The sequence below is a fragment of the Scyliorhinus torazame genome, chromosome 9 (assembly GCF_047496885.1).
Source record: "Scyliorhinus torazame isolate Kashiwa2021f chromosome 9, sScyTor2.1, whole genome shotgun sequence".
In the NCBI taxonomy this organism is placed as follows: domain Eukaryota; kingdom Metazoa; phylum Chordata; class Chondrichthyes; order Carcharhiniformes; family Scyliorhinidae; genus Scyliorhinus; species Scyliorhinus torazame.
In genome coordinates, this window is record NC_092715.1 from 234916805 (window position 1) to 234944749 (window position 27945).

Below are 27945 nucleotides of genomic sequence, written 5' to 3' on the forward strand. Positions count from 1 at the left end.
TCTATTACCTTATGACCGTGCTCGTCACAGCGTGTTCCGTACACGCTGACATAAAATAATGATAAACCAATATAAACATTATATTAAAAAAATAAAATTAAAGCTGATGAAAAGCAGAACTAAAAAGCAAGTCACTTGTCGCATTCATACCTGAAAAGGAATAAGTTTGTGGAAGAGGTTGCCATGCAATGACAGGATCACACAATATCACGAGTCACCATGAGATTATCAATACAAGTTTATTGAAGTTAACATTTTTTGAAGAAAGTTAACCTTGCGGTGTACAAATTAACTCCAATACTTCTCAATTTTAAACCCCACTCAAAGCTCCAACAGATACCATTAAAAGCTACAAACAACCTAGATGGCAGAGTTCATTTATTTCTACAGTAGGTTCAGAGATTCAAAGTTCTGCAGCTTATTTCTCTTTGATCTTTGAACTAAACACAGTTAGAGGAAGTCAGTCTGTTCTTCTTAAAACACATTGGCATCGCATGAAAACACAAAAAGATATCAATTGAGTCAGTTAGCAGACTATGGGGCTTTTTGCGGTATTGTTGATTCATCATAATCTGAGTAGTGTGGATACGAAGTCTGTAAGAGAGGTTCATTCAGGTCACTCGCAGTGAGTTTTTTTTTCCTCTTGCGTATGGCTAATGTCGAGACGGTGAAAACAATAGCAATCAACACTAGGGCAGCCACAATCCCCATGGCTATCATCTCCAACAATGAGAATGACTGGTCTGTAGGAGATAGGTAAAGGTAAAGTTAAAAATATTTAATCCAGTCCAAATTGAACAGATATTCATAGAATCACTACAGTGCGGAAGGAAGCCATTCGGTCCATCGCGTCTGCACCGGCCCTCTGAAAGAGCACCTACCTAGGCCTCACTCTATCCCCATAACCCAGTAGCTCCACCTAACCTTTTGGACACTAAGGGGCAATTTAGCATGGCCAATCCACTTAACCTGCACATCTTTGGACTGTAGGAGGAAACTGGAGTACCTGGAAAACCATGCAGATACTGGAAGAACATGCAAACTCCACACAGTCACCCAAGGTTGGAATCGAACTGGGTCCCCGGTGCTCTGAGGCAGCTGTGTTACACAGCTTGGTACACATTGCTCTGTTACCGACTGTGCCAACTTCACCTTCAGCAAGATGTGTACAAATCCACGATGATAGACAATCTCAATCTTTCTCTACTTCCTGTTGTTGCAATTTGGCATGCTAAAATATCTACCTGAGATTACATCAGTTAGTATTTATGATCATTTCACAAGCTCTGCTTGATGTTTCAGAGAATGGTAGTGCACCGTCTGGAATTCAAAATGCTGTTCACCGAGAATGGGAACTGTTCAATACAGATCTCTTCAACATTCAATCTTGAAGTAAAAAAAATCGTACATAGCTGACACTGGTTAGTAAAATAGTAATTATTTTCCAAACAAACACAGGAATGTTTAGTAGTCAGAATCTATGTTGAACATTGACATAATTAGATTGTTGCCTTGCCGTTGGAAATGATCTGCAGCACAGCCAATATGTTAAAAGGCTGATGACTAACTGAAAGCAACTACATAGAGAAAATGGATTGGAAAAATAATTGTGGACAAGCACCATAAATACAGTTTCTCTTTGAATAAGGAGCATCGTCCTCATAATCCCCATTTATTGGTGCACTGTTCAATCTGATCTGTCATCTCAAGTGGTAACAATTATTGAATCCCATGATCCTGTATCAATTATATTGTGGCATTGGTACATTTTCTGTTCCTACACCAGCCTAATATAAAAGCATAAAACTGGGAAATGCTAGACCTGTGAAATGAATAGTGGCTTTGTGTGAAAGCTACGCAATTAATAGACATTTTAAAAACTAAATGCTCAAGATTGTTACTCCTCCTCATGTTAAGTGTTTTGAAAGTTGCACAAGGAACTTACTTGCCCACTGAACATCATAGGTGTAGCCAAGGTTTTCAGCTGCTGTCAAAAACATTTCCGCATTGGTAACAGGAGGCCAGAAAGGCACCATACTGTACTCTCGATTATGTCCTATGGGAGCATTTTCAGACGGAAAGACAGATAAATCTGGAAAAAGAGGGAGGCAAAGAAGTGATTTTTTTTAATCAACAGGATGGTGTAAATTAGGTAGAACAAGCAGCACAATTATATTGTATTATCAAAAAACCATAAAATATTACAGACGGCGGAATTCAAACTAAAGTGCTGGAAATGACAAAACATTGAATTCTTTACCCGTCAGTCTGGCCTCAATAAAACTCGAGATGGATTTGTAGGCATAGTAGTATGTATTTTTAACCAACTTGCAAGTCTGACTCGCTTCTCAGGGACACAGAACACAGAACCAGTCTCCTGGACCCCTTGGAAACAAATGAGGTCCGAGACAAAGGGATCTCTGCAAATACATTCAAATGGCATCAAGTTTCACATAATGATTCCCATAGGTCATCCTATACCCCTCCTGACCTGGCCATACATCCTGATTGGCTCTCTTCTCATTCCTTAACCCTGGGCCTCTTATTACCCAGCATTCTTTTCTCCTCCACCAGACACCCCATCTCCCCTTCGTTGCCATGCTTTCTGAAATCCTTTGTCTGTGAACTCACTAGAATTAGACTGGCCTACATCTACATTACTGTAACTAATATTTAAACTAACTATTTTATATCACATTCGTCATTCCCTCCTTTTATCATTTCATGATAACCTATCTATCCAATCCGTAGCTACGACCCCTCATCTAAAAGATTTGTCGCTGCATTTCCAATTCCCGTTGCAGCCCCCCTTCATCCGCTGCACCCTCGTGGATCCGAACAGCCAAGATTTTAGGGGCGTCTATCTGTTCCAGTGCACCCCGCATTCTACTCATCACGCATTTAAGGATGGCCAGGCCCACAAAGGTGCAGCCGAGTGCCACTGCTAAATACATGGCCATATTCATCAACCAGTCCTTCCAACCTCCAAATCCCCAGTTACCCCAAGAACCAGGGTCCTGCATTCAGTCCAGGTGATCCCGTATGCGATCCATAAATTTAGTGATGTTAGCGGTTAGGTCTTGAACTCCCATGATATACTTGCCCTGCACAATGGCGCATACCCCACCCTCACGGGCCAGAAGATAGTCAAGAGCATACCGGTTCTGCATTGCAAACAACCGCAGCTGAGACAATTCCTTGGTTATTGCCCCGAAGGCTCCAAGGTTTCGTTTCCCAGGATGGCAAGGCCACAAACAAAATAATTCCTATCGCTAACCGCCAAGGAACCCCCCACACCTCCCAGTGTCAAGACGCTCAGAATTCCCCACCTGGCTGAGTGGCCCTGGTTGGGTGCGAGAACCCAAGTTGTTTTCCAGTTCTCCCAGAATTCAGCTGAGACTGCCCGGCGTGCTAACTGATTATGCAGTATCCACGCCGAGGGGCAGGGGACTGCGGTAGGGACTAGAGTCCCGATAGCAATTTGGCGGGGAAATGGGGATGACAAAACATTGGTCGCTGTGCCATAAAAAAGTAGTATCCTTGCTCCGTGTACAGGCTAGCATCACAATCAGTATATCGGTTGCGTAGGGATCCCCCTGTAGCCCAGTTTATCCAGCTTTGGAACGCCCATTCGAGCGTCCCAGCAATGCGGAAAGCCCTAGTCCCAACAGTGATTTGAGAGACATTTGTCCAGCCACAAAGGAGCTGGAGGCCAGGGTTCAATGGAATGCAGGTGGTGTTGTAACAAAGGCAATGGCCAGACGCCTGAGTGATATGACACCTCCTGTCCGTACAGGTGGGGAACAGACATGTTATATTCGTTTCCACCTCTACCAGCAAACAGCCGTACCCGTCACTGCTGAAACAATTTTCGTACGACCAGGAGTCTCTATTGGGAGTGAAGTGGCTATGTATGTACGCCCTCCACCGTTGCAGCCTATCATACTGTGAATGGGAATTATCCCGAGGAAGGGGAAGGCAAACAGCCTTACAAGCAGTGGTAAATCTGGTAGAAGAGATTCATACTACCCGGGTTTTCCTCAGTCTGGGTCCTTAACCTACGTTCTAGTTGTACTCCCCTCCTTACACACCCCGTCCTCTCTCTAGTCCCCCTCTCTCTCTCACAACCTCTTCCTACCCTCTCCTGACGGACTGATTTTACCTTTATGGCACCAATCTTAACACATCCAAAATCAAATTTACATGTACTCCAAAAACAAGGCAATGTCTATGCAATGTTCTCTTCCCATCGCCGGGACCGGTGCAATTGCTTCTTGAGTCCTGCATTGTCCGTCAACCTGATGACCTTCCATGAGTCGATACCATGTGCTCGTATATGGGGGCAGCGAAGAACATCACCTCGGCACAAACAAAATGTCCTTGTAGTTTGGTTGGGGTTACAGGTGTAGATGATATTTCCCTTTTCCATGTCCGTCGCCGATGTCACTCCAAGCGAGGCGAGGCCGAAGATTACACAGGCGGTGCGCAGCCACCCCATCATGCTTCACACCTGTAAAACAGCGCTGGGGAAGGGAGGCAGGTTAGTAACCGACCTTTTTACAGTGGTAGAGGTGGACCCAATTTACAGTGGTGGAGGTGGACCCAAGCACTCCGCCCCTCCACTTTAACTGCAGTGGGGGTGGTAAGGAGGACTTGGAAGGGCCCCTCCCATCGCGGCTCCGACCCTTTCCGAGTCCAATTTTTGACCATGACATAACTACCGAGCTGCACTGAAAGTGAGCTAGGTAATGGGGGCGGTGGCGGGTGAGCCGTGCAGACCTGGCCTGGAGCTCCTTGAGGACCTTAAGTGAGGGCTAGAACATAGGTATGGTGAAACTGAACCAGTCTGGGAACATGCAGGTTCCAGGGAGTTCTAAGGGGCCTGCCATAAAGGATCTCAGCAGGAGAGAGCCGGGCCGGTCCCGCAGGTGTAACCCGCAGCTGGAAGAGGGCAACGGGGAGCAACTTAAGCCATGTCAGTCCCGTGTCTGCTCTTAATTTAGCCAATTTAGTTTTTGAGGGTCTGATTGTGTCTCTCAACCAACCCGGCCGCCTGCGGTCTGTACGCACAGTGTAACTGCTGGCGTATGCCCATTTGGGAGCAGAACTCCTTGTTAACCTGTCCAATAAAATGAGGCCTGTTATCAGAACTTAACTGAGCTGGTATACCATATCGGGGAATGATTTCCCGCATCAGAACTTTAACCACAGTAGCAGCTTTATTATCGGTAGTCGGATACGCCTCGACCCATCTGCTGAACACATCCACAATGACCAAACATATTTATAACATTGACAACATTGAAACCTTTCCAACTCAATGTAATCCATTTGGAGCGTCTCAAAGGGATCATTGGGCAACGGGGTTTGCCCCATACCACAAGGGATACCTTTGCCGGTGTTATATTGCTGACAAATCAAACACCGATTACTGATACTCTGGGCCAACCCCTGCATTTTAGGGTGCCACCAAGTGTCCACCAACAAATCACTAGTCCCCCAAGCCCCACAATGAGTTGCAAAGTGTACATATTCGATGACCCATAAAGCCAGCACATCAGACATACAAGTCTGATGTGCAGGCGTGGTCCATAAAGAGGAAACAGAATCATATGTACAACCTAACCGTTTCCACATTTGTTTATCACTCTCAGGAGCGTCCTCCTGTAACCTTATGACGTCTTGGATGGTTGGCATTGGCTTGTCAGAAGCAGACTTATTTTTAGCAGATCGTTTAGTCTGACTTAACATTTTAGGCACCATCACTTGCTGAATTTACGCGGCTGTCCGCGCTGCACAATCTGCTTGTTCATTACCAACGTCAACTGGGGTCGGAAATCTGCGCGGGCATAAGGAGGGCCTGCAGTAGGTCATGAACTAAACCCCGGTGGGATATTTCCGTGCTGGCCGAGATAAGGAATCCCCTATTTTTCCAGCGCTGTGGGTTGGCTGAAGTAAAGTGTTAATCGTTTCAGGGACCTCAAATAGTGCCGTCTGGCGTGACGTGAAGTGCGTACTCTGTTGGATCTGAATGATCCACTGCCCTCCTTACCATAGGGCAGCACGGTAGCATTGTGGATAGCACAATTGCTTCACAGCTCCAGGGTCCCAGGTTCGATTCCAGCTTGGGTCACTGTCTGTGCGGAGTCTGCACACCCTCCCCGTGTGTGCTTGGGTTTCCCCCGGGTGCTCCGGTTTCCTCCCGCAGTCCAAAGATGTGCAGGTTAGGTGGATTGGCCATGGTAAATTGCCCTTAGTGTCCAAAATTGCCCTTAGTGTTGGGTGGGGTTACTGGGTTATGGGGATAGGGTGGAGGCGTTGACCTTGGGGTAGGGTGCTCTTTCCGAGCACCGGTGCAGACTCGATGGGCCGAATGGCCTCCTTCTGCACTGTAAATTCTATGATAGGCCCCAGATCCTTGGCATGGTACTGGTCGTGGACCTGACGTGTAATATGAGGACCCACAGAAGCTGACTGTGGCCATAAATGTGGTGGTATTGTAACAAAATCGGCAGTACATTCTTTTCCCGTGACTGTGGCTGTAATCTTGACTGGCCATTCGGTCCCAATTAACGGCCGGTATTTGTCCTCCAACTCCCTGTTTTGTCCGGTTCTGTCATAGGCCAGTGTAACGTGGTGCAGTGAATGTTCAATGTCTAACATCCACCAGTGATAGAAATATAGCACTGTTGTCTCATCCTCCATGATTGAACCATTATCCCTTCGTCTCCGCACTCTAGCTGTAGCTGGAAGATACGCAGTAAATCTCGGACCAACAAGTCACAGTCCAATCCAGTAGTCACCACAAACTGATGATCCGCAGACTTATTCTCATAAGTGACTATCACAGGTTCAGAAATAGGATACTCACACACCTGTCCTTGGAACCCCGACAAATGCTGGGTGTGGTCGGATAGTGGTAGTCGAAGTTCTGATTGCACCGAAGACATGGCTGCTCCAGTGTTGATTACAAATGGGCAGTGTTGATCTCCTGTCTGCAGAGAGATAATAGGTTCCCTGTCCGATTGGAGAGTCCTTATGACTAAATTAGCTAGTCAATCTTGTGTTGGGAAAGGGTTTGCCTGGGAGAAGTCAGTGTACCTCGCCTGTCCTCCCCTCCTTTGGGTCGGGTAGTCTCCTTCTGCTGCCCGTCTTTTAAAGGGGCATTCCTGTTGCCAGTGATCTGCACGGCCGCAATTAAAACATGTATTGTTCCCTCTATATCTGCCAAGTCTTCTTTTCCTAGTAGACCAATGGCCCCTCAGAGGGGGCGGCAGTTGTGAAGCTGTTGGTGCATACGGTGGGCCATAAAGAGGAGCTGAGGGTCCATTTGGGTGGGTTTGATATCCTCCCCCATGTTGATCCACCCACCCAAAGTCACAATATTGGGGTTCCAGCTGGTAAGCCACCGTATCTGCCGCTGGTTGCAGTCTCAGATCATCCTTTTTCATTACATACTCAGTCTTATTCTTTGTAACTGAGCCTCCTTCCTGGCCTGCACCCTCCTTCCAATAAAATCTGACTGCCCTGGCCATCTGAGAAGGGCCGTTCTCTGTCCAATTCATGTTATTACATTTCACAGCAGTAGCCATGGAAGGTGGTAGTCAATGCATTAACATAGCACAATATTGAGGGGAATTCTGACCATTTTGGTGTGGCAAGTCGCCTGACTGTCCACAGTAGATTTCATTAAAACGTTCCAGAAATTCCTCTGGCTCTTCAGTCTTTTTAAGTTTGAGGTCTAAGATAGCAGAAATGTTTATGGGCTTTTGAAATGTGACATTCAACGCATTCAGGATTTGTGCCCGTCTATCATCATCCAAAGCATGGGCTTGCTGAAGTGAGGCGTAGCAAGCATTATTCAAGTGATTGAGATGATTGCGGTACTCTGCTGGGGTTAAAACCTGCTGGACTAGGGCCCAGGGGTCCTTAGAATCGGCTTGATAAACTGAGATGGTAGTTCTCAGATAATCCACGAAAGCAGAAGGAGATTTCTTCCTGTCTGGGATTGCAGCCAGAATAGTCATCATCTCACTGGGTCTCCATGGGAAATAAACGTCTATCGTGGGCTGGGCGGCCGCCGTTACAGCATCAGGGTTTGGTATTTTCCTAATCGGCAACTGTCTCAGAGTCTCACTAGGAGGCGCTCTAGCGGATTACTCTGGCTCTTCAAAGACTTCAACATCCTTCCCTTCTACTAGGGGGAGCTCCAGCTCCTCAGAATCATTACCATCCTCTTTCTTTGCTCTCATACTTTTCTGTCCTAACATATCGGTCTTTCGGGATCTAGGTGGTATGCGTGATTGTTTCTGGATAGGATTAGGCCCCTCTCTCATTGTCCAAGATCGGGTCCTATAGCTAACTGGGCTTGTTGAACAGAGCTCCCCTTCTCTAACAGACAGTGAAGATGCTGAAATAGGACCCAATTTATCAACCGAAGGGGCTGAAGAGGCTGGCATGATTTGACTCTGGGGAGCAGTGACTGGATATAAATTATGATACCCTGGTGGTTCTGGAATTAGTACAGACAATGCTACTGGTGCAGTCGGGACTCTACCCAACATGGTCCAATTTTGTGGGTCCTCATCTCCTTCTGTCAATGCAAGGCCAGCCATTGAACTATGTAGCTCCCCCTTTTTTTTTTTACTCGAGTCCACCCTCTCTTTACTTGTGTGTTTTTTTTTTGAATGCACACTCCTTTATCAAGATCTCCAGAGTTTTCTGGTTCCCCCTTTCACTAATTGGAAAGGCATTTTAAGGGCATTTTCTTGCCAACTTAATAACATGATCTTATCCCTCTCATGTTGACAATATTGTTTCCATAATCTAATTAACTCTTTAGCTTTCATACTTTGGCTCTCTTTTTTAAAAACATTTTTAAATTTGCCTATTTATAACCAATGGCAATTTTTGCTACTTGGCTGAATTATTTAAAAGGTTTTAACAGTGTTCTTTTAAAACTTAAAATGTTTGAAATTCAAATTGAATTACTGCAACCTGCAAGCTTAGCTCTGATCTCAACTCAGAACTGAATTTACGATTTGCTTAACACAAACTTGTACAACTTTTACAACTTAATTAATTCTTTATCTTAACAATTTTTCTTTTAACAAGTCTTTCTTACATTCACAAAAATGTTGGCTGCTATCAATGAGGGAGCAGTTAGCTGCGGTGATTTATACCGGAGCAAAGTCAACAGTCATCTCCAAATTTACACTTTTTAAAATGGGGTCAGTGAGTTTCTTTAAGTTTCTATTAATTCACAAATAAAATGAGATAAACATTATTTCAAGTAATTCAAACTTAAGGTTCTGGCAATTTCAATCAATTGCTTGCTAAAATAATTAACTTTTATCAAAGAGGTGGTGAAATCCACTGGTTTCCTTTAATTAATTCAAAACGTAACTTTGCTGGCGTTTCACTGACTCGAAAGAAAGGTATCCAATCACACCACAAGCTGCAACTTTGCTGGAGTTTCACGGACTCGAAAGAAAGGTATCCAATTACACCACAAGCTGCCTGTTATCTCAAGCTGCTGTTAACCCTTTGAGAGACTTCTGCTTTAACTAACATGCAGCATCCAGTTGGTTTTAAAATTTATCGTTTCTCACCACTACAGTCCAAGGATACAATTTTAGCTTAATCAACTATAGTTTTAAAAACACTCTCGTGGAACTAAACCATCTTTCCAGTTGTCCCATCAGTTCATCAAAAACACTCGTAGAACTAAACCATCTTGCCAGATGTCCCATCAGTTCACTAAAAACACTCGTAGAACTAAACCATCTTGCCAGATGTCCCATCAGTTCAATTTTCTAATCCACAGACTGACCTTTGATTTCGTCGAGACGATCTTTCCGTACCAACCGCGAGTGACCAGACCAATCAGACCATGCGAAGAGGGGAAAATCAATGTGTGTCATTTTCCAGCTACACACATTGTGGGTCCGTTTCCACTTTCCTTGTCCAAAATCAGTCTAATTCTGATTTCGCAGTTGGTCGGTAACCGTCTTGAGAAATTTTGGGTTTTGGCACCAAATGACAAAACATTGAATTCTTTACCCATCAGTCTGGCCTCAATAAAACTCGAGATGGATTTGTAGGCATAGTATTATTTATTTTTAACCAACTTGCAAGTCTGACTCGCTCCTCAGGGACACAGAACACAGAACCAGTCTCCTGGACCCGTTGAAAACGAATGAGGTCGGAGACAAAGGGATCTCTACAAATATATTCAAATGGCATCAAGTTTCACATAATGATTCCCATACGTCATCCTATACCCTTCCTGACCTGGCCATACATCCTAATTGGCTCACTTCTCATTCCTTAACCCTGGGCCTCTTATTAGCCAGCTTCCTTTTCTCCTCCTCCACCAGACACCCCTCCCCCCTCCCTTGCCATGCTTTCTGAAATCCTCGGTCTGTGAACTCACTTGAATTAGACTGGCCTACATCTACATTACTGCAACTAATATATTTAAACTAACTATTTTATATCACATTCGTCAGAAACACCCAACAAGCAAGAAGAGGAACACAATGTGTGGGGCGTGGACCATTCCTCATAAATGGAAGATTTGAATATTGCTGAAAAAAAGAGACATACTGTCGAAGTTTTTCATCTTGCACTTTTCAGTACAGATTTACACGAAGACCGGTTGTAAAAGCAAACATTATTTGCATTGAATGAGCAGAGATTGCAGATTGGTAGGAAAGTGGATACTTGTTGGTAGAGGTGTTGCTATGGAGATTGCACCAGGGAACCGCCAAGCTTTTGTTCAAATACAAATGAGGCAGGTTGACTCTGATTGGTCAAGGCATTGCCCTGGGGAACATGTGCTAGAAGCTACACTCGGGGCCCTATCATTTGCAGTCAGCAAGAGTATGGCCGTACATTGCACGTTTTTCAACTGAACAAAAGGTTGGGGACATCCATTCCATGCTGCACCTGCTTGGCTTGAATTTAAGTAAAAGCTTGGCAATTAACTGTTCCCTGGAGTAACCTCCATGGCAACGCCTCTACCAATCAGAGTCTATGTGCCAATCAATCAGCACAGTCTGCTCATGGATTACAAATTGCTGATTCCTTTGCAATTGATATTCTTATGAATCTGTCCTGATGAGTGCAAGACACAAAACTTCAACAACATGTCTGTTTTTTCTTCAATACTCATGTTCTCAAGCACCAGTTGATTAAATGGAAGATGATTATAGTGGAACAACATTTAAAAAATAAACTGGATAAAGAGAAGGAAAACACAATGTAACCACAGGAAAATAAAATAACATGCAGTGTGCTTGAATGGAGAACAGGACATGGCTAAAGGAAAGAAGCATTGCATTCTGGTTAGGCAGGGCTTAAAAATTAACCATTCTTCACACGGAGTACACCCTCCATCAAATTGTGTGGCGCTAACACCATACAAAATGGGACAGATTCACAGTTGGGCAATCTCGTAGCTTAAAACTATGTATCCAGGTGATGCTAGAGGCATCAGCAGAAGCAGAATTGTATTCAATTACATTTAACCGCATGGCCTGGCACACCACTTGCTCTATGTATTATAAGGTCTGGGAAGGAGTCCATACCGAGCCAAACAGGTTGAATCAAAAGGAAAAGTTTTAATGCAACAAAGCAAGTTACTCTACTACAGGGGCCAGCTCACAGTTCACGGCCCTTCGGTTCTATACAGGATGTAGAAGGAGTCGCCACGCCCCTCCGTTGGGAGGGGGGGGGGGGGGGAAAGAGTGTATTCCCCACAGCCTTTGGGAATATAAATCCTGCAGTCTCATAGAAACAGAGAAAACAGATTCGGGAGTAGGCTATTCGGCCCAAGAGCCTGCACCACCATTCAATATGCTCATGGCTGATGATGCAAATTCAGAATCCCACTCCTGCTTTCTCTCCATACCCCCTGATTCCTTTAGCCATAAGAGTCATGTCCAGCTCCCTTTTTAATATATCCAACAAACTGCCCCCAGCAGCTTTGTGTGGTGGAGAATTCCACAAGTTCGCAACTCCCTGAGAGAAGAAGTTTTTCCTCATCCTTCCTTGTTGGAAACATTAATTAAGAGAATTATCCTGGACACATCTCCATTCAATGTTCTGGCACAGTCACCTGCCATCCTGACCTCCTGGGCAACACCCGCCCAGTCCAGAGAGGTGAGATTGGTGTGATTCCTGGAGCCATCCCTTTGCATCAGGACTCCTTGAATGAGGACCTTGAGGGCTTGGTGGTTTGATCATGGTAAAGACTTCGTCTTGAGGCTGCCAGCCTCTTGTTTCTGGTGTCTGGACATCTTGCATTGCCTCACAAAGGCAGGTGGACTGGAGAGAGTGCTAGAAGTGTGCTGGACTGGTGTTTACAAATGGCACCTGGATCTTTGAATCTGCCAGCTGACGGCCGGTAGACAGATCAGCTCCTGACCCACCAAGGGATTTGGAGAGAGACTCACTTGTGTATAATTAATGATGTTCCCAGCATGGAATCGGGCGTGAGTGCACACCATTCTGCCCAGTGAGAATTACACTGCTGGAACTGCCCACCACCTCACTTAGAGAAAGAAAATGGAGAATTCCACCCCAGGTTTTCTGTAGGCATGTCAGCAGGAAAGGGGCGGTTATAGGAGAAGCAAGAGGGTATGGATGAGATACTGAGTGAATACTTTGCATCGGTCTTTATCAAGGAAGAAGATTCTGCCAATGTTGTAGTGAAGGAGGAAGTCGTTGAGATACTGGATGGGCTAAACTTTTGTAAAATGGGGATATTAGAAAGGCTTGCTGTACACAAAATTGATAAATCACCAGGACTGAATCTGATGCATCCAAGGATACGAAGGGATGAGAAGGTATGCACCGAAAAGACTCACAAAAATGGTTCCTGGGATGAGAAACCTTGGATACATGGATAGTCCATATGGATAGATCATCCTGATTTGAAACTACATCACAATTCCGTCTCTGATGTGGAGTCAAAACCCTGGAACTCCCTTCATCACAGTAAGGATGCTTACATCACGCGGATTGCAGCTGGTCAAAATGGTCGTTCTCCACCACTTTCTCAAGAGCAATGGGGATGGGCAACAAATGCCAACCTTTTCAGCAATGCTCACATCTCAAACAAATATCAAAAGTGTCGACCAGTGTCACAAAATGCAGCATTACAATTACATGGATATCAGGTATGGATTGAAATATATGCTTATAATTATGTCTAAGATCTACTTGATATCTGTACAGAGAGATAGATTTAATAAAGTCCAGGGATAGAAAAGAAAATCAGATTGTGTTATCTTACCTGCCTTACTCCTCTTCAACCATTCATCAAATATTGCATCAGTAAACGTATGCAAAAAAACAAAGATAGGGTCATTTGGGGACAAGTGGGTTTGTCCACCAGTGCCGTTAAGAAATAAATGAGCGAGATTATGCAAACTGCGAACTGCTGGGTCGTAACTCCCTGAAGGGTCATTGTAACCTAGAAAACAGACCACAATCAATTCACAGAAAAGAAAACTGGTTAGAAATACATTTTAAATCATTCGAACCTAGCACAGGAGACCCAGGATTTAGTCGCAGATGCAAATCCCGTAATGGCCGCTCAATCTCTCGAGAGGTCAGAACCAGGATTTTCACCAGCGAGATTTCAGAATGCATTCTTCACAGGCCCTCCCCGATGCCGCGATCAGGCTCACGCCCAAGAAGAGCGCAAACTTGATCTGCATGTATTTGAATCCTTGGCATGGTTAATGTCACATCTGCAGCCCTCATCCAACCTTCCCACCCACCAGAGCTTAACGTCAGGCTGGTGCAAATTACTACTACTGTGTGGCAACCCACAGGCATCCACCCATAAGTATAATCATGCAGTCACGGATGCACGCTATACAAGGGATCTGGACTTTATACATTTTGACCTGGACCAGGCCCAGCAAGACGAGAGGGCTATGGGTTTTGGTAACATAGCTGGTCTGTCACCGATGCAGGGGCCCATCGGCTGCATTTATTTCACTCTTTGTCCCCGTGGCATCAGGGGTTAAACTCCCTCAATAAACAGCTGGTTCGTGACCAGTAGATGCGATTCATGCACATGTGTGCACTTTTTCCAGGGAGCGTGCATGATGGTTACGTCTTTGGGCAGTCGCAGATCCCTGGCATTTGAGGGTCACCCCAGGCTGTTGGGATGGCTTGTAGGGGACAACGGATATCCCCTGAGGTCTTGACTGATGATGCCAGTGCGGAGGCCAGAAATTGGAGCAGAGGCCTGGTACAATGAGGCACACACGGCCACCTAATAGAGTGGTGCATCGGCCTCCTGAAGATGCGCTTCCGCTACCTCAACAGGTACGATGGGGCCCTCCAGTACAGCCCCCAAAGGGTCTCCTGCCTTGGTGGTCTGCTGTGCCCTACATAATCAGGCACTGTGGCCGGGCGACGACCTTCATGAAGAAGAATGAGGAGGGTGTTCAGGAGCAGGTTGATGAAGAAGCCACTGAGGATCCAGAAGATGAAAGTCAGACGGGGAAAGGATGCAGGGACAGGATCACCCGTGTCCCACCTCAGGAAGGAATGGTCTGCTCCTCACTGGTGCCCTATATCGGATTCCAGCACGCTGACTTCCTGGCTAATGAGCAAGTGAGGTTCAGTCCTAGAACAAAAAACAAAGAAAAGTACAGCACAGGAACAGGCCCTTCGGCCCTCCAAGCCTGGCCGACCATGCTGCCCGTCTAAACTAAAATCTTCTACACTTCCTGGGTCCGTATCCCTCTATTCCCATCCTATTCATGTATTTGTCAAGATGCCCCTTAAATGTCACTATCGTCCCTGCTTCCACCACCTCCTCCGGCAGCAAGTTCAAGGCACCCACTACCCTCTGCGTAAAAAACTTGCCTCGTACATCTCCTTTAAACTTTGCCCCTTGCACCTTAAACCTATGCCCCCTAGTAATTGACCCCTCTACCCTGAGAAAAAGCCTCTGACTATCCACTCTGCCTATGCCCCTCATAATTCTGTAGACCTCTATCAGGTCGCCCCTCAACCTCCGTCATTCTAGTGAGAACAAACCAAATTTATTCAACCGCTCCTCATAGCTAATGCCCTCCATACTAGGCAACATCCTGGTAAATCTCTTCTGTACCCTCTCTAAAGCCTCCACATCCTTCTGGTAGTGTGGCGACCAGAATTGAACACTCTACTCCAAGTGTGGCCTAACTAAGATTCTATACAGCTGCAACATGAGTTGCCAATTCTTATACACAATGCCCCGGCCAATGAAGGCAAGCATGCCGTATGCCTTCTTGACTACCTTCTCCACCTGTGTTGCCCCTTTCAGTGACCTGTGGACATGTACACCTAGATCTCTCTGACTGTCAATACTCTTGAGGGTTCTACCATTCACTGTATATTCCCTACCTGGATTAGACCTTCCAAAATGCATTACCTCACATTTGTCCGGATTAAACTCCATCGGCCATCTCTCCGCCCAAGTCTCCAAACAATCTAAATCCTGCTGTACCCTCTGACAATCCTCATCGCTATCCGCAATTCCACCAACCTTTGTGTCGTCTGCAAACTTACTAATCAGTCCAGTTACATTTTCCTCCAAATCATTTATATATACACCACGTTCCTTTGTCCCTTAGCTCAAGACGGGGATGAGGGGAAGGTATCAAGGGTTCACCGAATCATGCCAGAGTCACCTCACTGCAAATGAAACATTCGCCTAACCGTCTGACATTGAGGGCCAATGAGAACTGTGTCCAGATGGGGAGAAGAGTGCGAGGTGCTCAGGTGGCGAACAACAATAATTTTTAATTCAGTGACATGTGGCTCAGTGGTTAGCACTGCTGCCTCACAGCGCCAGGGACTTGGGTTCAATTCCAGCCTTGGCATTTTCTGTTTTTATTTCAATCGACTCATTGATGTGCACATTTTCCAAGTTGTGATGAAAGCTGAGCCTATTACAAATACTTGTACGAGATTCAAAATGTCCAGAACCATTTATTTCAGCAGGGGACAGAGGTTATTAAAGGATGAGCTGCCTGTAATGTGGTTATTGAACAGTTATTTATTTACAACAGATTGACCACTTCAAGGGATTTACAATTTTGAATGTCATGAAGGAATTTCTTTTTCAGTATCTGGGGCGAAATTCTCCCCCAACGGCGGGATGTCCGCCGACTGGCGCCAAAGACGGCGCCAATCAGACGGGCATCGCGCCGGCCCAAAGGTGCGGAATGCTCCGCATCTTTGGCGGCCTAGCCCCAACATTGAGGGGCTAGGCCGACGCCGGAGGGATTTCCGCCCCGCCAGCTGGCGGAAATGGCGTTTGTTGCCCCGCCAGCTGGCGCGGAAATGCGGCGCATACGCGGGAGCGTCAGCGGCCGCTGTCAGTTTCCCGGCGCATGCGCGGGAGCATCAGCGGCCGCTGTCAGTTTCCCGCGCATGCGCAGTGGGGAGAGTCTCTTCCGCCTCCGCCATGGTGGAGGCCGTGGCGGAGGCGGAAGGGAAAGAGTGCCCCCACGGCATAGGCCCGCCCGCGGATCGGTGGGCCCCGATCGCGGGCCAGGCCACCGTGGGGGCACCCCCCAGGGTCAGATCGCCCCGCGCCCCCCCCCCCCAGGACCCCGGAGCCCGCCCACGCCGCCTGGTCCCGCCGGTAAATACCAGGTTTGATTTACGCCGGCGGGACAGGCAATTTCTGGGCGGGACTTCGGCCCATCCAGGCCGGAGAATCAAGCGGGGGGTCCCGCCAACCGGCGCGGCCCGATTCCCGCCCCCGCCCAATCTCCGGTACCGGAGACTTCGGCGGGGGCGGGATTCACGGCGGCCATTCTCCGACCCGGCGGGGGGTCGGAGAATGACGCCCCTGGTGTGTGTGTGTGTGTGTGTGTGTGTGTGCGCGCATGCGCGCATGTCAGATGCCTATTAGACATTGGACTTTTCATCTCTCCTTGGCTCCTGAGGTCTGTCCATAGTGGACACGAAGGGGAAAAATGTGTAGGGTGGGCATCGAGCAAATGAGGGAACAAGGAGAAAGCATCGGGCATTGAGGTGAGGTGAGCACAGGGATAAGAGGGGGCATTGGGTGCTTGAGGGTGCGTGGAAGATGAGGGGGTGTGAGGGACAAGAGCTAGTGGGCCTAACAGACTTTACTACAACTGGGTTGAAATATCAGAGAACCGGAGCAGACCTTCAAATCAGCCTGCCTTGGCTCTTGCTCACCCCCGTAGTTGCTTCCGAACTACTCCCAGCATCAGTGGGCCTGACTCTATGTCACATCTGCCTCCCTGGAACAAAAATATGGTAATAGATCGGCCAGACAGGGAAATTTCAAACAGAAACTTCCTGACTCAGCCTCCCTGCCTCTTTAGCAAAAATCTGAGGCCAGCTCTTTAATTTGCTCCCCAACTCTGACTGCAGAGCTTCAATCGATTTCATTTCTATGTCATTGCTTCCAAAATACATATTAACATCTACCGATTTTCCTTCTCCCTGCGGAATGTTCGCACTCAATTCTAGTGATAGATGCAACATAGTCTCATGTATGCAACTAGAAAAGCCCCTGCCATCTCTCTCGAATCCCCTACGACGACAGCATTTATGCTCTCTGAGGTGTCCCATTTTACAGTCATTTGCCCCATGGTGAATGTTCTGTATTGCCTTTTAAAGACGCCTTCATCCTCACTGCAACCTAGTTTCTAAATATCACCTTTTCGGTGAATCCCTGCTCTGCCTCACTCTTCTTCTTCTGCCAGATTGCCACCCACTTACTCTCCTGTAGTATCTGTGGCTGTGGGTCATTACCTCCTGGACAAATGACCAATGATCATTTCCAGCCTCCTGAATGCCCTGAACACCAGCTGTTCACACTAAGAAATCTCGAGCTTGAACTCAAAGGCACTCCTGCCATGTGGTGGTCACACAAAACATCCCGAGGCTCTCTCACAGCACAGTTATGGGCAGGGACTGGTCTCAGCTGTCCCAGCTGTTTTCCTTAAAATGGGCTTTTGCTGCTTGAGACGGCTCCCGTAAAAGCCACAAGTTCTCAGAATATTTTTCACCGGAAATGGATATCCAAACTTTCTTTTAACATACTTGCCTTCCACCGTGTTTCGGAAACTTTCTGCTGAATTGGAATAGAAAGGTGGTGTGTCATAAGCAGATACGTCTAAACACTTCTCGACATCCTGGGCATCAGGGAGACGCTGCACCATCGGCCTCGCAACATTCCCACCTGGATTCCGGCGGATAGGACCCCCCTCAGTGCCTGGAATCAATAGAACGGAGTAGTTAGAGTAGATTCTCACTTCATCACCAAACAAAGTGCAGCATGGTGGTTAGCACTGTTGCTTCACAGTACCAGGGACCCCAGTTCAATTCTGACCTCGGGTGACTATCTGTCTGGAGTTTTCACATTCTCCCTGTGTCTGCGTGGGTTTCCTCCGGGTGCTCCGGTTTCCTCCCACAGTCCAAAGATGTGCCAAATAGGTGGATCGGCCGTGCTAAATTGCCTCATTGTGTCCAAAGGTTCGAAGGCTTGTGGGGATAGGGTAGGAGATTGGGCCTAGGTTGGGTGCTCTTTCGAGGGTCGGTGCAGACTTGGATGGGCCATATGGCCTCCTTCTGCACTGTGGCAATTCTATTGTAAATAGCGAGTTGACAGCTTGTGAGTCACAAGGGAACCCTGGCTGACGTGAAGGACTAAAATTGGAAATGCGCTTCATGTCGGAATTGAGGATGACGGAGATTTCAAATGCCTCCATGGCTGGAGACGTTACACAGGTGGGGAAAGGCAAGAAATGGCAACATTTTAAAACAAGAATGATTTTAATATTGGCGCATTGTCAGACCAGAAGCCAAATTATGAATAAAATAAATTATAGATTACAATGTGCAACACAGTCTGGGATTTCTCTGGAATTAAATCTCATTTTGTAATAGATTGCCTGATTTGAGACAACAGTGTTCATTTTCAAAGGTCAGGGGAGGACGAGGTTTCTGCACCACGTTTATGTAAATATACGACAATGATAATAATCTCACCATTTATTCGGAGTCCACATTTCCCGATTTACTTTTAAGATACAAATATCATTCCTTACCTTGGGGGAGAAAGGTGGACTGGCTGTTGCACAGCTGGCAATGGATAAATACAGCCTGAAGAGCAAGGCCTACAGCACTTACTTTCAGGCAGCGAGACAGAGAGATCTTGGAGAACTCCACCTTGAAAACAAGTGAGCAGCTACATCACAAGAAAGTTGTAAGGTTATTGGCTCGTGAGTATTGCTGCTAAGGGACTGAGTCTAAACAACTGGGAGTCTAAAAAATGTTAGAAGTATTAACTAATAGCATTGAGCAACAAGTGATAATATTCTTCATTGTCACAAATAGACTTCATTAACACTGCAATGAAGTTACTGTGAGAATTCCCTGGTTGCCACACTCCAGTGCCTGTTCGGGTACACAGAGGGAGAATTCAGAATGTCCAATTCACCTAATAAGCACGTCTTTCGGGACTTGTGGGAAGAAATCGGAGCACCCGATTTGTGAGTAATATCTTTTATTCTAATGTAAGGTTTTATTTACCATATGACGGTACTAAGTATTGGTTGGGGTTAGCAGTATTAGCAAGGCTTATTAATAGTAGTAAGTTTTATTTGTATTGGTACGTTTCCTCTAAATTTTGCCCCTCACACCTTAAACCTATGTCCCCTCGTAATTGGCTCTTCCACCTTGGGAAAAAGCTTCCGACTATCCATTGTGTCCATTCCTCTCATAATTTTGAAGACATCCTGTACAATGCGGGCATTCCAAGATGTTTACTGTGTCCTAGATAGTCACTTGTGTTGAGAGCTGCAGAAGCTTGAGTTCAGAATTTCTCTGTGGTGCATCAATGAAGCTGCGAGCCATGTGGACAGCACATTTATAAAGGTGATCACCCGCATGCAGGCACAGCAGAGGGAATGAATGGATCACCAGACAGTCAAAAGAGAACAGGCAGGTAAGAACAAGAGTCCTGAGTGCATCCCATTCTCCAACCAATATTCAGTTCTGAATATTGAGAGTGCTGGTTCCTCTGGGGAGAGCAGCCAGGGCCAAGTCCAAGGCACCAAGGGTGACTCACCTGTACAAGGAAGACTGCATGAGTCATTGTGATAGATTTGGTAGTCCAGGGGATAGGTGGTTTTGTAGTCACAGATGTGAATCCAGGATGGTGTGTTGCCTTCTTGGTGCCAGGCTCACACTGTGGGGTGTGAGCACTCAACCTGCAGTTGAGGTCCACATTGGGACAAATGACATAGGTTGAAAGATATGTGGTCATGCTGTCTTAATTTAAGGAGATAGGTAGAAAGTTAGAACAAAGAACAAAGAACAAAGAAATGTACAGCACAGGAACAGGCCCTTCGGCCCTCCAAGCCCGCGCCGACCATACTGCCCGACTAAACTACAATCTTCTACACTTCCTGGGTCCGTATCCTTCTATTCCCATCCTATTCATATATTTGTCAAGATGCCCCTTAAATGTCCCTATCGTCCCTGCTTCCACTACCTCCTCCGGTAGCGAGTTCCAGGCACTCACTACCCTCTGCGTAAAAAACTTGCCTCGTACATCTACTCTAAACCTTGCCCCTCTCACCTTAAACCTATGCCCCCTAGTAATTGACCCCTCTACCCTGGGGAAAAGCCTCTGACTATCCACTCTGTCTATGCCCCTCATAATTTTGTAGACCTCTATCAGGTCGCCCCTCAACCTCCTTCGTTCCAGAGAGAACAAACCGAGTTTATTCAATCGCTCCTCATAGCTTATGCCCTCCATACCAGGCAACATTCTGGTAAATCTCTTCTGCACCCTCTCTAAAGCCTCCACATCCTTCTGGTAGTGTGGCGACCAGAATTGAACACTATACTCCAAGTGTGGCCTAACTAAGGTTCTATACAGCTGCAACATGACTTGCCAATTCTTATACTCAATGCCCCGTCCAATGAAGGCAAGCATGCCGTATGCCTTCTTGACTACCTTCTCCACCTGTGTTGCCCCTTTCAATGACCTGTGGACCTGTACTCCTAGATCTCTTTGACTTTCAATACTCTTGAGGGTTCTACCATTTACTGTATATTCCCTACCTGCATTAGCCCTTCCAAAATGCATTACCTCACATTTGTCCGGATTAAACTCCATCTGCCATCTCTCCGCCCAAGTCTCCAGACAATCTAAATCCTGCTGTATCCTCAGACAGTCCTCATCGCTATCCGCAATTCCACCAACCTTTGTGTCGTCTGCAAACTTACTAATCAGACCAGTTACATTTTCCTCCAAATCATTTATATATACTACAAACAGCAAAGGTCCCAGCACTGATCCCTGTGGAACACCACTGGTCACAGCCCTCCAATTAGAAAAGCATCCCTCCATTGCTACCCTCTGCCTTCTATGGCCTAGCCAGTTCTGAATCCACCTTGCCAGCTCACCCCTGATCCCGTGTGACTTCACCTTTTGTACTAGTCTACCATGAGGGACCTTGTCAAAGGCCTTACTGAAGTCCATGTAGACAACATCCACTGCCCTACCTGCATCAATCATCTTAGTGACCTCCTCGAAAAACTCTATCAAGTTAGTGAGACACGACCTCCCCTTCACAAAACCGTGCTGCCTCTCACTAATACGTCCATTTGCTTCCAAATGGGAGTAGATCCTGTCTCGAAGAATTCTCTCCAGTAATTTCCCTACCACTGAAGTAAGGCTCACCGGCCTGTAGTTCCCGGGATTATCCTTGCTACCCTTCTTAAACAGAGGAACAACATTGGCTATTCTCCAGTCCTCCGGGACATCCCCTGAAGACAGCGAGGATCCAAAGATTTCTGTCAAGGCCTCAGCAATTTCCTCTCCAGCCTCCTTCAGTATTCTGGGGTAGATCCCATCAGGCCCTGGGGACTTATCTACCTTAATATTTTTTAAGACACCCAACACCTCGTCTTTTTGGATCACAATGTGACCCAGGCTATCTACACCCCCTTCTCCAGACTCAACATCTACCAATTCCTTCTCTTTGGTGAATACTGATGCAAAGTATTCATTTAGTACCTCGCCCATTTCCTCTGGCTCCACACATAGATTCCCTTGCCTATCCTTCAGTGGGCCAACCCTTTCCCTGGCTACCCTCTTGCTTTTTATGTACGTGTAAAAAGCCTTGGGATTTTCCTTAACCCTATTTGCCAATGACTTTTCATGACCCCTTCTAGCCCTCCTGACTCCTTGCTTAAGTTCCTTCCTACTTTCCTTATATGCCACACAGGCTTCGTCTGTTCCCAGCCTTTTAGCCCTGACAAATGCCTCCTTTTTCTTTTTGACGAGGCCTACAATATCACTCGTCATCCAAGGTTCCCGAAAATTGCCGTATTTATCTTTCTTCCTCACAGGAACATGCCTGTCCTGTATTCCCTTCAACTGACACTTGAAAGCCTCCCACATGTCAGATGTTGATTTGCCCTCAAACATCCGCCCCCAATCTATGTTCTTCAGTTCCCACCTAATATTGTCATAATTAGCCTTCCCCCAATTTAGCACATTCATCCTCGGACCACTCTTATCCTTGTCCACCAGTACTTTAAAACTTACTGAATTGTGGTCACTGTTACCGAAATGCTCCCCTACTGAAACATCTACCACCTGGCCGGGCTCATTCCCCAATACCAGGTCCAGTACCGCCCCTTCCCTAGTTGGACTGTCTACATATTGTTTTAAGAAGCCCTCCTGGATGCTCCTTACAAACTCCGCCCCGTCTAAGCCCCTGGCACTAAGTGAGTCCCAGTCAATATTGGGGAAGTTGAAGTCTCCCATCACCACAACCCTGTTGTTTTTACTCTTTTCCAAAATCTGTCTACCTATCTGCTCCTCTATCTCCCGCTGGCTGTTGGGAGGCCTGTAGTATACCCCCAACATTGTGACTGCACCCTTCTTATTCCTGATCTCTACCCATATAGCCTCACTGCCCTCTGAGGTGTCCTCTCGCAGTATAGCTGTGATATTCTCCCGAACAAGTAGCGCAACTCCGCCTCCCCTTTTACATCCCCCTCTATCCCGCCTGAAACATCTAAATCCTGGAACGTTTAGCTGCCAATCCTGCCCTTCCCTCAACCAGGTCTCTGTAATGGCAATAACATCATAGTTCCAAGTAGTAATCCAAGCTCTAAGTTCATCTGCCTTACCCGTAATGCTCCTTGCATTAAAACATAGGCACTTCAGGCCACCAGACCCGCTGTGTTCAGCAACTTTTCCCCGTCTGCTCTGCCTCAGAGCCACACTGTCCCTATTCCCTAGTTCTCCCTCAATGCTCTCACCTTCTGACCTATTGCTCCCGTACCCACCCCCCTGCCATACTAGTTTAAACCCTCCCGTGTGACACTAGCAAACCTTAGCTAGTGACACTTAGCAAGCAGGATCTCAAAAGTATACATTATGGAACTTTCTCCATTGGAAAAGTACTGTAATGCAGGTGAACAATTACACAATGGTGAGCAATTAAAGTGTTTGCAGGATGACTTCCGGGTGCGGCGATGACCAGCTAAGTCGCACGTTTCGGCAGCTCCCGGTGGAACGGACTTTTGGGCTCTTGATAGGAGCCCCAACGGCAATTTTAACGGCTAAAAACACCGTGCGGTAAACCAGAAGGGAATTCCCCCTGGACACGGATGGAAAAAGGAGAGGAAAGTGGCCGGATTGCAGCGGATCCTTTGGAACAGCGGCAAGGAAGGCAAGGAAAAACCAAGATGGCGTCGGAAGGTGGCAGTTTCATATGGGGCCCTGAACAACAAGAGTTCTTGAAATGCTGCGTGGAGGAAATAAAAAAGGAAATGAAGAAAGAGCTGTTGGCCCCGATACTACAGGCGATCGAAGGGCTAAAGGAGGAACAAAAGACCCAGGAGCAGGAGCTTCGGGTCGTGAAGGCGAAGGCAGCCGAGAATGAGGACGATATACAGGGCCTGGTGGTGAAGACGGAGATACAGGAGGCACATCAGAAACGATGTGTGGAGAGGTTGGAGGCACTGGAAAACAACACAAGGAGGAACAACCTGAGGATTCTTGGTCTTCCTGAAGGTGTGGAGGGGGCGGACGTCGGGGCATATGTGAGCACGATGCTGCACTCGTTAATGGGAGCGGAGGCCCCGACGGGTCCGTTGGAGGTGGAGGGAGCGTACCGAGTTATGGTGCGAGGATCGAGAGCAGGAGAAACTCCCAGAGCCATAGTGGTGAGATTCCTCCGTTTTAAGGATAGAGAAATGGTCCTTAGATGGGCGAAGAAAACTCGGTGCAGTAAATGGGAGAACGCGGTGATCCGCGTTTATCAAGACTGGAGTGCGGAGGTGGCGAGAAGGAGGGCGAGCTTTAATCGGGCCAAGGCGGTGCTTCATAAAAGGAAGATAAAATTTGGAATGCTGCAACCGGCAAGACTGTGGGTCACATATCAAGGGAGGCACCACTACTTTGAGACGGCGGATGAAGCGTGGACTTTTATTGTAGAAGAAAAACTGGAATGAGTGGATTATTAAAAAGAACGTTTGGACAAAGTGGTGGGGCGAACGTGGGGGGCGAAGAGGGGTTTTATGTTCTAATCCTGCGGTATGGTAACTTTTCTCTCTCCCACAGGTGGTGATGGGGGAGGTGGGGAGGGAGAGGAGATGGGGCGTTGGCCATGGGGGGCGGGGCCAAGGGAGAAGCGCGGGCTTGGTTCCCGCGCTATGATAATTATGGCGGGAATAGAGAAGCAGGAAGGAGGGGGCGTCGCACGGTGCGAGCCGTGGTCACGGGGGGAAGCCGAGGTCAGCCAGAGTTTGCTGACTTCTGGGAGCAACATGGGGGGAGTAATTACGCTAGCGGGGGGTCTAGCGGGGGGGGGGGGGTGGGAGGGGGGAATTACTGGGTTGCTGCTGCTTGGGAAAGGGGGGAGTGGGTACGGGAGAGGATGGGCGGGGGGGCACCGCCTGGGGGAGATACAGCTGCGTGGGAACTGGGTGAGAAGCTGGAAAAAGATGATGGCTAATCGGCAAGGGGGGGGGGGGGGGGGTGGGAAGCCCCCCAACTCGGCTGATCACGTGGAACGTGAGAGGGCTCAACGGGCCGATAAAGAGGGCATGGGTACTCGCACACCTTAAGAAACTTAAAGCAGATGTGGTTATGTTACAGGAAACGCACCTGAAACTGATAGACCAGGTTAGGCTGCGCAAAGGATGGGTGGGGCAGGTGTTCCATTCGGGGCTGGATGCGAAAAACAGGGGGGTGGCTATATTAGTGGGGAAGCGGGTAATGTTCGAGGCAAAGACTATAGTGGCGGATAACGGGGGCAGATACGTGATGGTGAGTGGCAAACTACAGGGAGAGATGGTGGTTTTGGTAAACGTGTATGCCCCGAACTGGGATGATGCCAATTTTATGAGGCGAATGCTAGGACGCATTCCGGACCTAGAGACGGGAAAGCTGATAATGGGGGGAGACTTTAACACGGTGTTGGAACCAGGGCTGGATAGGTCGAAGTCCAGGACTGGAAGGAGGCCGGCAGCAGCCAAGGTGCTTAAAGATTTTATGGAGCAGATGGGAGGTGTGGACCCGTGGAGATTCAGTAGACCTAGGAGTAAGGAGTTCTCGTTTTTCTCCTATGTCCATAAAGTCTATTCGCGCATAGACTTTTTTGTGCTGGGTAGGGCATTGATCCCGAAGGTGAGGGGAACGGAATATACGGCTATAGCCATTTCGGATCATGCCCCACACTGGGTGGACTTGGAGATAGGGGAGGAAACAGGAGGGCGCCCACCCTGGAGAATGGACATGGGACTAATGGCGGATGAGGGGGTGTGTCTAAGGGTGAGGGGATGTATTGAAAAGTACTTGGAACTCAATGACAATGGGGAGGTCCAGGTGGGAGTGGTCTGGGAGGCGTTGAAGGCGGTGGTTAGGGGGGAGCTGATATCAATAAGGGCACATAAAGGGAAGCAGGAGAGTAAGGAATGGGAGCGGTTGCTGCAAGAACTTTTGAGGGTGGACAGACAATATGCGGAAGCACCGGAGGAGGGATTGTACAGGGAAAGGCAAAGGCTGCATGTGGAATTTGACTTGCTGACTACAGGCACTGCAGAGGCACAATGGAGGAAGGCGCAGGGTGTACAGTATGAATATGGGGAGAAGGCGAGCAGATTGCTGGCACACCAATTGAGGAAAAGGGGAGCAGCGAGGGAAATAGGGGGAGTGAGGGACGAGGAAGGAGAGATGGAGCGGGGAGCGGAGAGAGTGAATGAAGTGTTCAAGACATTTTATAAAAAATTATATGAAGCTCAACCCCCGGATGGGAGGGAGAGAATGATGGACTTTTTGGATCGGCTGGAAATTCCCAAGGTGAAAGAGCAGGAAAGGGTGGGACTGGGAGCACAGATCGAGGTAGAAGAAGTGGTGAAAGGAATTAGGAATATGCAGACGGGAAAGGCCCCGGAACCGGACGGATTCCCAGTTGAATTCTACAGAAAATATTTGGACTTGCTCGCCCCGGTACTGACGAGGACCTTTAACGAGGCAAAGGAAAGGGGACAACTGCCCCGACTATGTCTGAAGCAACGATATCGCTTCTTTTAAAGAAGGAAAAGGACCCGCTACAATGCGGGTCCTACAGACCAATTTCCCTCCTAAATGTGGATGCCAAGGTCCTGGCCAAGGTAATGGCAATGAGAATAGAGGAATGTGTCCCGGGGGTGGTTCACGAGGACCAAACTCGCTTTGTGAAGGGGAGACAGCTGAACACGAATATACGGAGGCTGTTAGGGGTAATGATGATGGCCCCACCAGAGGGTGAAACGGAGATAGTAGTGGCGATGGATGCCGAGAAAGCATTTGATAGAGTGGAATGGGATTATTTGTGGGAGGTGTTGAGGAGATTTGGTTTTGGAGAGGGGTATGTTAGATGGGTGCAGCTATTGTATAGGGCCCCAGTGGCGAGTGTGGTCACGAATGGACGGGGATCGGCATATTTTCGGCTCCATAGAGGGACAAGGCAGGGATGTCCTCTGTCCCCATTACTGTTTGCACTGGCGATTGAGCCCCTGGCGATAGCGCTGAGGGGTTCCAAGAGATGGAGGGGAGTACTTAGGGGAGGAGAAGAACACCGGGTATCTTTGTATGCTGATGATTTGCTACTATATGTGGCGGATCCGGCGGAGGGGATGCCAGAAATAATGCGGATACTTGGGGAGTTTGGGGATTTTTCAGGGTATAAATTGAACATGGGGAAGAGTGAGCTGTTTGTGGTGCATCCAGGGGAGCAGAGTAGAGAAATAGAGGACCTACCGTTGAGGAAGGTAACAAGAGACTTTCGTTACCTGGGGATCCAGATAGCTAAGAATTGGGGCACATTGCACAGGCTAAATTTAACGCGGTTGGTGGAACAGATGGAGGAAGATTTCAAGAGATGGGATATGGTAGCCCTGTCAATGGCAGGGAGGGTGCAGGCGGTTAAGATGGTGGTCCTCCCGAGATTCCTCTTTGTGTTTCAGTGCCTCCCGGTGGTGATCACGAAGGCTTTTTTTAAAAGGATAGAAAAGAGCATCATGGGTTTTGTTTGGGCCGGGAAGACTCCGAGAGTGAGGAAGGGATTCTTACAGCGTAGTAGGGATAGGGGGGGGGCTGGCACTACCGAGCCTAAGTGAGTACTATTGGGCCGCTAATATTTCAATGGTGAGTAAGTGGATGGGAGAGGAGGAGGGAGCGGCGTGGAAGAGATTAGAGAGGGCGTCCTGTAGGGGGACTAGCCTGCAGGCTATGGTGACAGCCCCATTGCCGTTCTCACCGAGGAACTACACCACAAGCCCGGTGGTGGTAGCTACACTGAAGATTTGGGGACAGTGGAGACGACATAGGGGAAAGACTGGAGCATTGGGGGGGTCCCCGATAAGAAACAACCA

At 47.6% G+C, this 27945-nt stretch overlaps 1 protein-coding gene across 1 annotated transcript in view; it reads right to left on the bottom strand.

Annotated features, from left to right (window-relative positions):
- Positions 1-220: 220 nt before the first annotated feature.
- Positions 221-27945, bottom strand: part of LOC140429764 (5,6-dihydroxyindole-2-carboxylic acid oxidase-like) — a 57167-nt gene continuing 29442 nt past the window's right edge. Inside the window, exons 3-6 of the mRNA XM_072517179.1 lie at positions 18104-18271; positions 13301-13480; positions 1946-2092; positions 221-743 (exon numbers count right to left, since the gene is read on the bottom strand). Coding sequence (XP_072373280.1) covers positions 535-743; positions 1946-2092; positions 13301-13480; positions 18104-18271 — 704 coding nt within the window. The 3' untranslated portion in view covers positions 221-534. The remainder of the gene's footprint in view (positions 744-1945; positions 2093-13300; positions 13481-18103; positions 18272-27945) is intronic.